Genomic DNA, 15430 nt, shown 5'->3' on the forward strand with positions numbered 1-15430 from the left:
TAGTTTCAGAATGGTTTACTTTTTTTAAAATTGTTATTTTGATGGAGAGTTGTCTCATTGGCACTCACACCACATCTTCCTACATGTATATCTAGTAATGAATTTCTGATACAACGTATGGACTTATTAAATAAACTGCAACATAATATTAATATAAATACATATACTGATGTATGCTTTAAATTCAGTTTACCCGATTGTTTCTTTGTATAGTTTCTCCAGTTCATACACCTGTATGTATCCAATAATAGTAGTTGGAGAAATAGACAACCTTGCTTGATCTTCGGTCATAATTTTAAAAACTGTTTAAATTACAAAAAACTATTACCTTTTATATGGATACAAAGATATTGGGATTAAATTGTATTAGACATCATCCAAACACGCAAACATATACCGAAAGTTTTCTTTTATATTGAATGAAAAAGTACACCAAATGATTATTTTTTTAAATAAGAATAATTGTGTTTGGTATCTTCCCCTTTTTTATGGACGACAACGACAAAAATAATATCAAGCGGTTTCTGATAAACTGTAATGTAAGCAAAATTATCTATTACCATTTTCGCTTTGAGTTAAACTGTATATTTAAAAAAAAACTTAATATATAGAAGATCTACATTACTAGATCAGAAAGATTAATTACAACTAGACGTGTAGGTGTATGTATATAAAGTTACATGTTTATTTGTAACACAGGTATACGAATGTATGATTAGTCAACCGTGAAGCTTGATGGATCAGGGGACATGAAAATGACAGTTAGTAATTTGATTTTAAGAGATATGTCATAATCAGATTATTTAGTATCAAATTTGTAATGATGAAACACATGATTAATTAAAAATATATGTCGTACGTAAGGAGAATTTGAACAAGTGTTTTTATTTTTCTATTCGTACTGGAATTTAGAATTGAGTGTTTGGTGTTGTGAACATGGACATTGCAATAGACTTTATTGAACCTCGTGGAATTGACGAAACAACCACAGTGAGAAATGATCTTCAAACGGAAAAGGTTAAAAGTTATGCAGATGAATTAAAAATAAGGAAGGAAGAAAAGTTAAAACGTAAGGAACAAAAGAAGAAAGACAGAAAAGAAAAGAAATTAGAAAAAGCTGAAAGAAAAAAAGAAGAGAAACAATTACGAAAAAATGGCAAACTCGATAACACAGAAATTGATGTCAGTTTTACAACTATTAAGCATTCACCGGATGGAAACATTTCCTTTTTGGGGTCACAGAATTCAGGAAATGACACTATCTCGGAAGTACCAAGTGCAAATCTTCCTCCTAAAGAATTTGCGGATAATGTGAAAAATGTGAAGATAAATAAAAAAGATGGAATACACATTATTTCACAGGAATATGTGAAGAATTTAATTAAAAATGCATTAGAAGCTAGAAAAAATAGCCCGGAAGCAAAATTATCGAAACCAATTCCATTGTCTATTGTGACTTCAACTAAACCTAACATGTTACTGTCTACTTTAAAGTCCACAACAACTACTGATTCAATAGCAGGAACGGATGAATTGATGACAAACGTTCTGAGTGAACCTCGAGTTAGTCCAACAATTTTTGAGTTTACCACACGAGAAAGCAATAAGCCAACAACAGAAAGTACACACGCAAAAGAAAGAACAACAAAAGCATTTTCAACATTGTTACCAGGGGTTGATAATCAAACAGCAAAGCCAAAAGCTATTTCGACAACAGAAAGAACGCAACACATCAGTGCATTTCCACAACCAGGAAATGAAAACATTAAGGAAAAAGCTTCTGTATCAAAAGCACGAGAAGTCACCACTGTGAAATCATCAGTAGATGCTGCAATTACAATTCCAGAACTCACAACGATCAAATCAACGGAAGTAGAAAAACAACCGGAAATAACAACAACAAATGTAACCAAAAAATGGACAACTATCGAAACAACAACAGAAATGAAAACACTGCCTAAAATAAAAACAACAAACGTAACAAAACAAACGACAAATGTCGAAACGATAACTAGTTTACCTTCTACTGTCTCACAACAATTAGGAAGTACTATTAATAACACTTCTTCAACATTCACTGCAAAAAATGTAGACACGAAAGTCCCGGATGAGGAAAAAGATATAAAGGAATCTAGTAATACAACAATGAACAATATGCCAAAAGAAGCACATTCTGGTTCTGGTTCAGTGTTTATCCAAGAAAATAAAAACTCAAATTCAACTAAAGCGGATGATATTGATATTATTATATTCCCATCTAAGAGAGCAGATAAAAGGAGAAGAAAGCAAGAGAGAAGAAGATTCTGTTCTAATATTGGTAAGTGAGTTTTTCAGCATAATTGTATATTGTATATATGCATATGTACAAATGTTTATATATATACTAGATACTGTTATCTATTCATTTTATGTTAGAAGGGCGATGGATGGACAGGTCATTAAAAAGATTTGCATATGTATTGTCTATAATGAACAACTAGTAATATACATCTTCTGTTGTGTAAAAACTCGTTATGAAACATCAACTAGGGTAAAGTATTCGAAGAAAACGGATTTTTATTTATCTTTGGCAATTCAAAATTTAGTTTAAAACTAAACTATAACAATGGTGAAAAACAAAAATAAAAAAATCCGAAAATAGATATGATTAATCGAAGGTATTTTCCTTCTCATTAATATACTGGTGCTTTTGTTTGTGTTTATTGTTGTTTTGGGGATTTTTTTTTTTTTTTTTGTCTTCAACGAATGACGTTCTGAGAGAGATCATACCTATTGGAAGCAGTAAGCGGTTAGGTATTCGCGTTTGACTTTGTTTGTGGTGTTTAGGTAGATTTGTACGTCATATATAGTGTTAGGTGGTTACGAAGTCTGTGACAAGTGAACCGTAATTTGATGGATTTCGGGACATGAAAAATGTCATTTAGTTATTTCCTTCCACAAGATACGTCATAAGCTAATAATCTGAATTCACAAGGGTTTCTATGTTACAACATCCTATCCTCGAAATATTCAGCGCTAAATGGATATTATCTTCTTTTAATAGCTTTTTGCTTATAAGCTAAATTTAAGTAAAAGCATCTTTCAATAATTATAATATGTACATATCGTGAAACCGTTGCAAAATGGTCATCTTTGCGAGGTATGACACATGCAGTAATAACTTTGACGTTGACACTTTTGTACGCTAATGATGACCAATCTATTGCGTGATTGGTTCGACGGTAATTAAGCAGTTATTGTAGTGTATTGTGTACAATAAACAGAACAACATTTATGGAGTTTCGGAATACATAACATATAATTGGAATATACTTATTTAGACTCCGTGAACCTTTAAGAGACACATCCTTCTACACGCTTTTTTTATACCGAACATAGAAAATGAATTTAAAATCTGCTGATGTGCTTCAACCGAAAGCTATGTTTAATAATAAGCCAATAATATCACCGGACGAAATAAGAAAGATGCTGGATAGAATGAACGATAAAGTTAAACAAATTCATAAACTTGGACAACAGGTGCTAAATGGATCCTCAACTAGTAAACCGACAACACAACCAGTGAAGGAAACAACAAAACTAATACAAAGCTCAACAGGATCTAATATTTTGAATGGGACAATAACAAACAATGCAACAAATGGTATTGATGATCAAAATATAGACAATACAAAAGCATCAAATGAAACATTGACAACAACATTGGCTGTGTCTACAAAAACAAAGCAGACTGAGTCATCAAAATTGGCCCCTAACGACACTACAGAACCATCTGTAACAACAAATACAATAGTAACAACAATAATTCCAAAAGGAACCAGTTTCGACCCTAATACTGTGAAAACTAATGAAACTTTGAATAATGATGATAGTGATTCGGATACAACAACACCGGAAACCATTCTTTCAGACGATGAAATTAAAAAGGCGCAAAACGCTGCAACAAACGATAATGATTTTTCGATTTTTAGAACGTCTGAGGCGGAGAGAAAGCAACGAAAGAAGGAAATAAAATTGTTTTGTGCTAGAATTGGTGAGTTTGGTTTTATGAGTGTAACCAAACTATTTTCATCCTGTATAGTTATTTTTTTTAAATTCAAACTTAAAATTTTAAGGTCGTTTTAAGTTAACGCGTCATAGTAATTAGTTATTCGCCTTCAAAGTTTACATATCCATTAATTACAAAACTAGCTACACACTACTTGTATATGTTGACAAGCTCACGAAGTGTGATTTATGTAATAGGACCAACAAAATCTCAACGTTCGTGTCTGAATTATAGCTTCTGGACAATTGTACTGTCTTCGGGGTCTTTTCCTTGTGTTATGATTTCGTTACTAAATTTCGCCCATATAATATTATGGATAGGTTACGTACGCTGCGCAAGAGAAATATGAAACCAAATGATGATATTTGCGGGGACGAACCAAGGCGTATGTTTTTTGTTTTTATAATTTAATGTTTTGAAACAAATCTGTGGATTTATTTTTATCTATTTGAAATTTAATTACAGCAGTCGCTCATTTTTTCTTGTCGCTCCCACGCAGCGATCTAGCACAAAAAAATAAGCGATTACAGAGAGTTATTATTAGTAAGATACGATTTATTGATGTATTTTCAACTTTTGGGGTAGACCAGTAAATCTTTGCAGTCTTTTGTTTGTCTTTTGTATATACGCTCACAATTAAATGGTTTGCTAATTCAAATTTTAGCTCTATTTGTATTTTTCACGTTTTCACGATTTATTGCAATTTAGTGATTATGTCATGAAAACGTTAAAAATGTCACATTGGTTGAATCGGAAACGGTTTTTAAACCCAAACAAAGAGAACGTTTTGTAGAAAATATTAAAGAAAATATGTGTTTCATATTTTTTATCAATTTAATCTAGTCTTATTAAGATTATTTTTTAAATAAACCAATTGCTCTTATTTCAATGAAAAACACTGTAATGTAATAAAACTAAACAATAGAAGAATAGTCAACAATAATTATTATATATATGTAGGACTCAAATCTATGGCGGGTTCCAAATCTGTGGCAGATTCCTAATCTATGGCAAATGTGACGTTACAAACGCCAAACAACTAAAATCTATGGCAGATTTTTGTTTACTCCAAATCTATGGCAGATCTTGTGGAAAGGGTACCGTATAACGTCACAATTGAATATACTGCCATATTACATTTTCGCCACAGATAACGATGGCGAAACCCATAGATTTGAACACCATTCAAGATAAAGATATTTCCCTGGTAACAATTTGCGGGTGGTTTAAAGGAAGATGTGACATATTATCCCGAAGATGGACCAAATGCGCTGTACTGGCTGAGTCCGGCGATGAATTATGGCACTGCTATTTTAAGTAACGCATATTTTAGAAAAAAGGATTTTTAGAGCCCTTTAGAGTTTGCTGTTCAGTGTGAGCAAAGGCTCCGTGTTGAAGGCCGAACCTTGACCTATACTGGTTTACTTATAAATTGTAACTTTGATGGACAGTTGTCTCATTGGCACTCATACCACATCTTCCTATATCTAGTTTGTAGTAGTTTACTGTATACGGCTGGCAAAGTTACTATGATATATAAAATTACCAGATACAAATTTGATTTAAATCGTCAGCAAATAAAAAAAAGATGTATTAACGATATCGCTGAAATAAATATTATTTGAAAATTCAAACTGTTTAATTTTCTTGGCCGTTACTTTTTTAATTTTATTTTTTATAATTAGCGGCCTCCTGGTTTGTTATTATTCTGTCTTTGTTTTATTAGTTTGTTTAATGAATTCGTTAAACAGCTGGTACCATGCACAGATTAAAGGATGTTTATTTTTCACAGAGCACATCATTTTAATCTTGAAGTCTGTATTAAGGCATATGCTTTTATCATTTATGATGTTATTTTGGTTGACCATTATGGAATGTTTATTTCACAAATATTTATAGACATGCTCCTGTTGTCGTATTTTTTCCACTTGCTTATGACAAGTCATTGGTAAACAATGTATTACATTATTTTCCTTTTGCACAAAACTTGCCATATATTTTGAAACAACATAAATCCACCATAGATTAGGAAATTACAAAACTTGCCATAGATTTGGGATGGCATGACGTCACATTTACCATAAATTAGGAATCTGCCATAGATTTGGAACCCACCATAGATTTGAGTCCTACATATATTTTAGAACTATGACTAGAAAATAAGGCCTTTGGCTATGTTATTATACACTTATTTACATGCATTTTATAAATTCAGTTTACCAATGATATATATGCGACATAAATGATGTTTAATATATATAATGATAAGTCCAAAAATTATGTAGACTTTGCGTTTATCTTCAAAAGATAATGTAGTTTCGGGGTTCTGTAAGATAAATAAAATTCTAAAAAAAAAAATACATTTGGTGCAAATATATATTAAAATTAAAATGAATTAAATGTATTTCATAAAAACTTATTTAAGCATCGTTTTTAAAGAACTTTGAGTCCGGCATATTTTTTAAAATTTATAATGTTCATAAAAAATGGCATTTCCTAAAATCCGACCAAGAAAAGTTGTTTCATAGATATGTATGTTACTATAAATAAATTTGGTGTATTTACTGTCTTCTGATTGGTTAAAATTATTAGTTTTATTTTCAATGTTGTCAATTTTTATGGCGACACGCCCACTCTGACGTTGTGTATTCATACGCCAACATGTGTGTACGTTGTTATTGTTAATATATATAATATAAAAAGTTCTTTGAGCCTTATTTTTGATAGAAATTTATTTATAATGAATGGCAATAATTTATTTTGATTTTATTGAACCATAAAACTAATTTTTGACTCTTCACATTTTACATAATCCGCTTCGCGGATTATGCAATGTGAAGAGTCAAAAATTAGTTTTATGGTTCAATAAATTCAAAATAAATAATAGCCATTCATTAAATGTTGTTGTTATCTATTGAAGACAATGTTGCCATGGAAACACATTTTGTAACGTATCTTTTCTGTATTTGCAGATTTCGGGACTGCCAAGAAAGGATTTCAATGTTGCAAGAAAACTTTGAATTGTTTTGATGACCTACCAGATGATCTAGATGAGACAGTTTTCCACAATGGCCAACGTCATTATAAAGAAGCAGAAAGACTCCATGTTTGTCAGTAAGTGTATATAAAGCTCTTCCCAAAATGTCACTTTCGATTTGGACTTATATTTAGTTTTTCGAAATATTAGTTTGCCGATCTGACGGTCGTAAATACAGTTTTACCTAACTTGCGAAGCGTAACAGATATTTGCGAATGTGTCAAATCAAAATTTACAGCGGCAACTCTATCAAAGCTCAATGAGCTGTTATTCCAAAACTAATGCATTTCAAAAAGAAAGGATACAAATGATGTTCCTGTTTGTCATTTTCTCTCATCAGTTACATGTTTATATATTGCTTTAAATCTACAATGTTGACAAGTGAATTTTCTTTCAGAGAATTGTGCTGTTTCCATCAACGCCTTTTTTGTTCTAAAATTGTCAGATATATATAAATACAAAAATAAGCAGGTGTAGTATGATTACCTTTGAGACAACTCTCCATCAGTGACTAGATCTAAGGCAGCAACCATTTTATTTTCTGGGGGGGGGGGGGGGGGGGGCTATGGCGAAAAACAATCTATTTTTTTCACAAGTCGAAAACAATTTTTTTCTTTCAATTTTAGCATTACATATAGTGGCAGCTGAGGGTGAAACAAACATTTTTTTTTCTCAGAATCAAAAACAAATTATTTTTTTTTCCAAAAACTGGAAACAAACTTTTTTTTCCAAAAAAACCATAGCCAAATTTTTCCTCTCCAGCTTATTAATACTTGTTGGAGGTTATTTCAGAAATAATTGACATCAAAATCATATGTTTTATTTATATTTCAGCCATATTGACGAAGCTTTAATTTGTCAGGGTGAAGTGTTCCGTAGAACTGTCTGTCAAGATGTCAACCCAATTATGGAAGGCAAGATCAAGCCACAGTTGGACAAAGTCAAGTTATTTTATTACAATCATTGTAACAGAGGTGTGTAAATTTGATATCATTAAGGGATCGACCATTTTACTTCAAGAGGAAATGGGGGTGTTATAGTTTTTTCCTACAACAACATTTCCCCGTACCTTATAATGTTAAATTTTGAAATAAATAACTTGATTGATAGCGTAGAAAAAATTAAAAAAAAAATTCTGACTCGGACAAAAAAAACATAGTTCCCACCTTTTACAGTTAAATAATTTTCTCCTTAACAAATGGAAAAATACTTTGAATGCATTTAGATAGGTAAAAGTTGTAGAAAATGATGAATATTGAACATATTTTAAGATGGAAAACGCATTCGTGAGATTAAATTCAGGAATTAAATGTAAAATGGACAAGCTATAGGAAAACAGTGTTAAAGGTTATATAACACAGTTTCAGAAGTAAATTTTTGTCTTGATAAAATGATGTCTCCCATCACGAGAAAAAACAAATAAAATCCTGTGTCAAACACTTGTCTGACATTGTTATTAGTTGCAAGATACTATTTTAATTAGCCGATTTAAAAAAATATATATTAACTGTGTATTCCTTTGTAGGGACTGCGATAACACCAACAGGAGGAAACCCTTCACAAAAACCACACCCACACCCACATGTCCCACCCACTGTGCCTGGAGGAACAGGAACAGGATCAGAACAGTATCACAGTCACACAAACTCTTACGCTCCGTACATTGGAGGTGCCATCATGGGTGTGTTTGCTCTTGTTATCATCGTCCTATTTGCTATCTATTGCAGAAAGCGGGTTAACAAAAGGTACGATTTTTTTTCTTGATTTGCTCCCGCTTATTTTCATTTAATTCAAATGAAAATATGCCGATGTTAATTGTATTTGTGGAAATAATCCCAAAGGTTCGTCAAAGGCTACCAAAAAAAAAAAGACTTAATTTATAATGTATTTGGAGAAAAAAATTGAAACGAGTTTCATCATGGAAAACTTAACACGTACTACATAATCTGTGGAAACCTGTTTTTTTATGCACCAGTTTCAATAGCTACGTCCATGTATAAGATGAGAGCACAAAATTTTCATACTAGTTTTATGTATTCAATTTCAATGAAAAGTATTTAATGTTTCTCTAAATGTTTACAGGAAAAGAAACAAAGAACAGAGAAATGATCCCGGACGTGAATCTACCCAGTCTTCCAGGTATAAAACTGTCAGTTATAACAGACGGAAGTCAGATGTGTATGCTGAAATTGATGAGAAAAGTGTAAGTACAGTCAAGGTGAAAAGAATACAATAACATATTAAAAGGTGTCAGACCACCAATTGAAAATCCCTATCTGTTCAAACCAAATTTTGCAATTTTCACAGCTTTCTAAATATTTTACCTTAAGTTTACTTCAAGGAAACCAGGTATATCATGAATTGCACATGTATCACCTTTCTACATGCCAATTTTCAACCAATGTTTAAAGTCTTATAAGAAATTTTTGATCTTGAAAACACAGGTACTACCAGAATAACTCCTGGTTTTCTGGAAATCTTAAAGTAGTGTACTATGTAGCGAATTAATCCTGAATTTTTAATGCAAACTCTTAGACAAGTGAATTTTGGCTCAAAATGGTCTAAATGTATCTCCCTTTCATCAAAAGTTTCATTTCTGCACCAAAAATGAACGAAAAACAAACGACAACCACTCAATTACAGGCTCCTGACTTAGGTCAAGCATATACAAACATTATGTGACGGGGTTAAACATGTTAGCAGGATCCCAACCCTTCCTCTAACCTGGGACAGTGGTGTTACAGTACAGAATAAAAACGAACTATAAAATTCTGTTGAAGAAGGCTTAATTCATCAGATGGATACAAATAGAAAACATTTTACAAAAAGACAGAATGTACATAGCTGGGTATTGGTATATCCCAACAACAAAAAGACACTAAGTACTCACAGCTAGTTCAAAGCCACTAACAACTAATAAAAAAAAAATACAAGTTTAGTATATTTCCGCAATTTTCCAAGTTTATTGTTATTATATAAGATCGATGTTAAGCATAATTAAGAATTGGAGGTTGCGTTAATTTTCTTCTTGTGCTAAAAAATCACCAGTATAAATAGACGAGTTTTCCGTAATGTTTCCAACCATTTTGACATGAAAGCAAGGGAATTTACCAATTATGGTAGAGCTGACGATTATTTTGCACGGACACATATATTTTTCAAACCAGCCTGACTATCTGGAATATGGAGTATATATGGCTCAAAAGACTTGTGATATATTGGTTTCTGAATTAAATATATATACGTGAATCAGAAGTTTATTTGTACTACACATTTATTCTTGGTCACGCAAAATCCCGTGATTTTTATTGCAAAACTTAATTTTTAAATTTCATATCTTTGATTATACAATGATTGTTTACAATCCTATTGAATCTTTCAGATGATATCGTCTGTGAGTTATAATATTGATGGACATTCGTGTTCCACAGACATCACCAATCTCTCGAATCATTCGAATACAAGCAGTTTTTCTAGGAAATATCAAAGCGCTCCTAGCATTCGACAATTAGAGCTTGATAACCATGGTTACCTTTCACCAGAGTCAATCCTACCAGCCGATGAACTGAAACCGAATATAGAAGACGAAAACACGTCCACGCATGGGTATATCGAACTGAACTCTGAACTTGGAGATAGTGGTCAGTCATATGCTAAACTTGAACCGGAACCGGAAGACGAGTACATTCAAGCAGACGAAATAGAAAGTACTCCAAACAAGAAAAAGAAACCAGACGAGCAAGGTCACATGTACTTTGTTCTTGAAAAGGAAAATGAAGAATATGATAAAGTCCTGGATTAGTGAATCTTGAAGATATTTTTTGACTGTCTCTTTGTAGATTATGATAGAGTTGTACATATTAGTAGTTATTTAAGGTAATTCTGTGATAAATATAAATGTTCTAAAATCGATATTAACGATGTCAAGAGCAGGTTTCGGAGGATGAACCGTTCTGGAGTAGCATAAAAGACTGGCACATAATGATACATGTAGTTAAAAGTTGGATAAAAAAGTGATACTTTTACGTAAACAGTTCGCTAAGTATTTTATATACATGTACATGTATTACCTTTGCTTGGTGCTTAACTGTGGTATCAAAAGCTACAGACCTGCGCATAAAGCTTTTTTTATTAAGCGTTGTTGCGGGTTTCCTAATTTGTTTATGGTGACGATGGTTAGATAATAAAAGATATAACTTTACAAAAATGTTTGATTACTCATTTTTGAAAAGTATATCACTGCATTTGAAGTGCTCAATAGCATTATAGTCTAATCCTTTATTTATGTTTTGATAGTCCTTCATTTTTTTTTATTGATATACTAATAATTTTATTTTCAAAATACACTCATATTGGTTTAAGCAAACACAAAAACCAATATATCTTATTCAGATAGTGAAGAATTATAAATATAAGAAATAGTTATAAATGATAATGTAGTAAGTAACCTTAGCTTTGATGGACATGGACCTCATTTTCGCATGTATAAAGATATTTTACAGACAAAATTATGTTTGTGAACGTCAACTATTTTCTATTTTTGTATAAATTGTTATAATTTCCTTTTATGAAACAAATTATGACCTATTTTAGTACTATTGCACGAAATGCGACAAACAGGATGCCAAACGCCTTTACCTTTTCAGAGGAAGGAATAAATCCGAGATGTTTTGATAGAACGCTATTTCATTTTTATTTTTATTTTTTTCGTTCATAATTATAGTTGTTTTTTATCGGTTGTGATATCAATTTCTATCAATTTCCGTTTATGAAAAATGTATTACATATTTTTAGCAGTATTGCAACGATAGCTATAAACCGGATGATTTAAACATATCGGGGGGCGAAATAGTAAAAGCAGTGGGTTTCGAAACCTAACTAATGAAGAATCTAATATCATGATCCTGGAACCGTCTTTGTTTCCGTTTTAAGTGTAACAAGGATGAAACTCAAATAAAATCAAGCTATATATGCAAGAAGTTATATTTGATGGTCAGAGAAATTTCTGTGAGGATAGGCATGCGTGTAACAGAGAAGAAATCAATGAAAATCGAAAATAAAAATGTTGTTGCGATGGCATCATTTTTTACAAGTATATAGTTATATATTAAATTGAAGAAAGAATTTAGAAATAATTTACAGTTGCAAATAAATTTCTAAACAGGTTCGGACCCTAACTAACGAAACATCTTACATCATTCATCATTCTTCGGACTGTCGATGTTTTGCTTTTTATAAAGTGTAGCGATGATTAAATTTAAATATAATAAAGATATATGCAATGACGTATATTTGAACGTCTTGCGTGTAATTGATTAGAAACTTCTGTAAGGCTACGCATGCGTATCGAAAAGTGTCACTTCAAACTACCGTAACAAACGAAATTAATAAAAATCGAAAAACATCTGTTGGTTGTTATTGTATGATTTGTTATTATTTCTGGAACACTATACATGTACATTTAAGGAATAATTTGCAGTTGCAAATACTATTCTAAACGATAAAATTGAGAATAGAAATGGGGAATTTGTTAAAGAAACAACAAACCGACCAAAGAGCAAAAAATCAGCCTGAGGCCACCAATGGCTCTTCAACCACACAGCAATTAAAAAAAACCCGCACCCAGTGGCGGATCCAGAAATTTTCATAAGTGGGGGCCCACTGACTGACCTAAGAGGGGGCCCGCTCCAGTCACGCTTCAGTGATTCCCTATATAAGCAACCAAATTTTTTTTCCCCCGGGCCCCCTGGGCCCCCTCTAAATCCGCCTCTGGCACCCGGAAACGGGCGCGGGTTTGGCCCCTTAACTGTTTGTATGCAAGTGGCACACATTTTAACTCGGTTCTTCTGCATAATTCATATAGAAACAAAGTAAAAGTAGTTTGAGACTTGTAACAAGTTATGGAGAAAACTTCATAACATTAACAAAGTATAGATGTGATGATTGCCAATGAGACAACTCTCCACAAGAGAGACCGAATGACACAGAATTTAACAGATATATGTCACTGCACGGTCATTAACTAGAATATTTTACTTGTTTCCTATTTGCTTTGAGCAAATAAAATATGTTAAAACAAACTATGTTCGGTGTGAGCCAAGGCTCCGTGTTGAAGGCCGTACTTTAACCTATAATGGTTTACTTTTTAAATTGTTATTTGTATGGAGAGTTGTCTCATTGGCACTCACACCACATCTTCCTATATCTATATACAAGTTCGTGTAAGAAGGGTATTTTACAATTACAGAACACTTAGCTTGTTTCTTGCAAGGGTTCGTGTTGCTCAATCTTTAGTTTTCCGTGTGGTTTTTGTAAACTGTTCGTTTTTTTTCGTCGTTTTATTTGCAACAGTTTTGTTTGTTTTTCTTCGACTTCTTGTTCGGATTGCACCATGGTATCTTCTGCAATTTGGTCTTGAGTTGTTAACTTAATTCGGCTTTATATCCTTGGTAAATGGTGGAAAATAAGAAGCATCACAAATATAAATACTACATAATCAAAACTGAAAAATGACAAAAAGCAAAACACGACGACCAAAACAAAAGCGTTAAAAAGACAAGCAACATGAAAATAATTACAAAATGAATACACAAAAAAGCATCAAAACAGGGAGTTTACTCAGCCTTCTCATCTACGTACGATAAGTATTTAAGGGCATACGATACAGTTTTGAACCTGTATTTACAAGTTGATGAAAATTTGCATATAGGCTATTTTTTACCTGATTAAATCAAATATGTAATAAAAAATATACCTCCATGTGCTACTTTTTGAGTAAAATGAGGTCGAAATTTTGTATATTTGCTCAGAATTCAGATTTATGTCCGTATTTTCTTTTTCGAAAGAAAGACATAACTTTTTTGTTTTAAAAGATAAACACAAATGGTTTTTTGTTCAATAATCGGTAATTTCTGTATTTTATAAGTATCATTAAAAATCATGCAATTTTTATTCAGAAATAACTCATATTTATCAAATGTTCATGATAAGAGGAACAAACGTCATTTTTTGCTGCATGTTTATCAAAATTTAAAAAAATCCTCTATTTACAGTTTTATAAAATTTGGGTCACATAATCTCCTTGCAAAATGAAACAAATTGCCGTTTTGGAAAATAGGGGTCCATGCACTCGTTTTCAAATTAAATCAGTTTGAATGATAAAAATCAGTCGAAAAATGCATCTTTTCCCGATATGTCATAGTTTGACGTCGCGAAAATAACATTTTACGTTAGCAACGTCATTACCTCCCCTGTAACTGTATCGTATGCCCTTAATGCTGCACTAGTCACATCCGCCGTTTTACTTCTGTTTAAATTCTATGACGAGTCCTATAGTTGTAGTGATCATTAGCAACATTTACCACGAATTCATTTGTCTAATCGTAAGACATTACTTTACAACCAATCGGTCAGTATATAAAAACACAGAGAGAACCGAGATGTCTTAAAAAATAACAGAAATAAAATAAAAACACGTGGTCCCACTGAAAGTTATTCCTACCCGTCGCACTGCTGATTTCATTTAAATTGGTTTGTATATCGCAATGAATCATTCCAATAAATTAAAAATATTGTATCTATAAACCTTTTAATGGGTGTCCATGATTTTTGTATACATTTGGGGATTTTCTATGCAGCTCGCAAAAGCCTTTATAAAGCAATGACGAGAAGAATATGGACAACGAAAATTGTTTTTATTAAAATATGCTATTACATTTTCCATATAGGTTTAGTTGTTAAATGTGATGTTCGTTGGGAAGTGTGTATGTTTCTTGTTTTCTTAAATATGATCACCAATTAAACAAAATAGAAAGAGAGTTAAAATGTATGCTTGTATGGTATTCAACATTTCCTTAAGGAATAAATAATATTAATATCATTTGAATGTTTATTTTGAATTTTTGATGCAAATTTTAAACAATTTTGCACTTTTCCGTTGAACTTTGGAAATTGTGTTTGAATGGATATCCGAAAGACAGCAGATGGAATAACTTCAAAAAGCTTAAGAGGGCTTCAAATTTTATAGCAGTTTGTAAAAACACGAATTTTGATCGTTGATCGTTGATTTCTCTTGTCTGCAAGTATTTAGTTAAAAAGGTTAGGTTATTTTTAAAGAGTTAACTCCCTTTAAGTTATATCATGGTAGAATTATCAGAACCCATTTAAGAATAGAATTTTCCAAAAACAGTGCTACTGTAGAACTATCTGGATCTGATCTAGGATAGAACTTTCCAAATTTGTTCTCGGGTAGTACTGTTAGAGTCGGATCTAGGCTAGTCCTAATTTAATTGAAAAGGATAAATAAAAGAGTAAAATAATTATAGTGTTTGGGTATGTTTTATATG

General features: G+C 32.0%; 1 protein-coding gene and 1 long non-coding RNA gene across 2 annotated transcripts in view; one reads left to right on the forward strand and one right to left on the reverse strand.

Moving 5' to 3' along the window:
• Positions 1–15430, reverse strand: part of LOC143080343 (uncharacterized) — a 172384-nt gene that overhangs the window by 32083 nt on the left and 124871 nt on the right. The window lies entirely within an intron of this gene.
• Positions 846–11091, forward strand: LOC143080304 (uncharacterized). The gene is made up of 6 exons (XM_076256058.1): positions 846–2317; positions 7021–7162; positions 7920–8059; positions 8611–8830; positions 9168–9288; positions 10468–11091. Exons 1-6 carry the CDS (start codon positions 937–939, stop codon positions 10885–10887), a joined length of 2424 nt encoding a protein of 807 aa, XP_076112173.1. The 5' UTR covers positions 846–936; the 3' UTR covers positions 10888–11091.

This window comes from Mytilus galloprovincialis, chromosome 1 (assembly GCF_965363235.1).
Source record: "Mytilus galloprovincialis chromosome 1, xbMytGall1.hap1.1, whole genome shotgun sequence".
In the NCBI taxonomy this organism is placed as follows: Eukaryota; Metazoa; Mollusca; class Bivalvia; order Mytilida; family Mytilidae; genus Mytilus; species Mytilus galloprovincialis.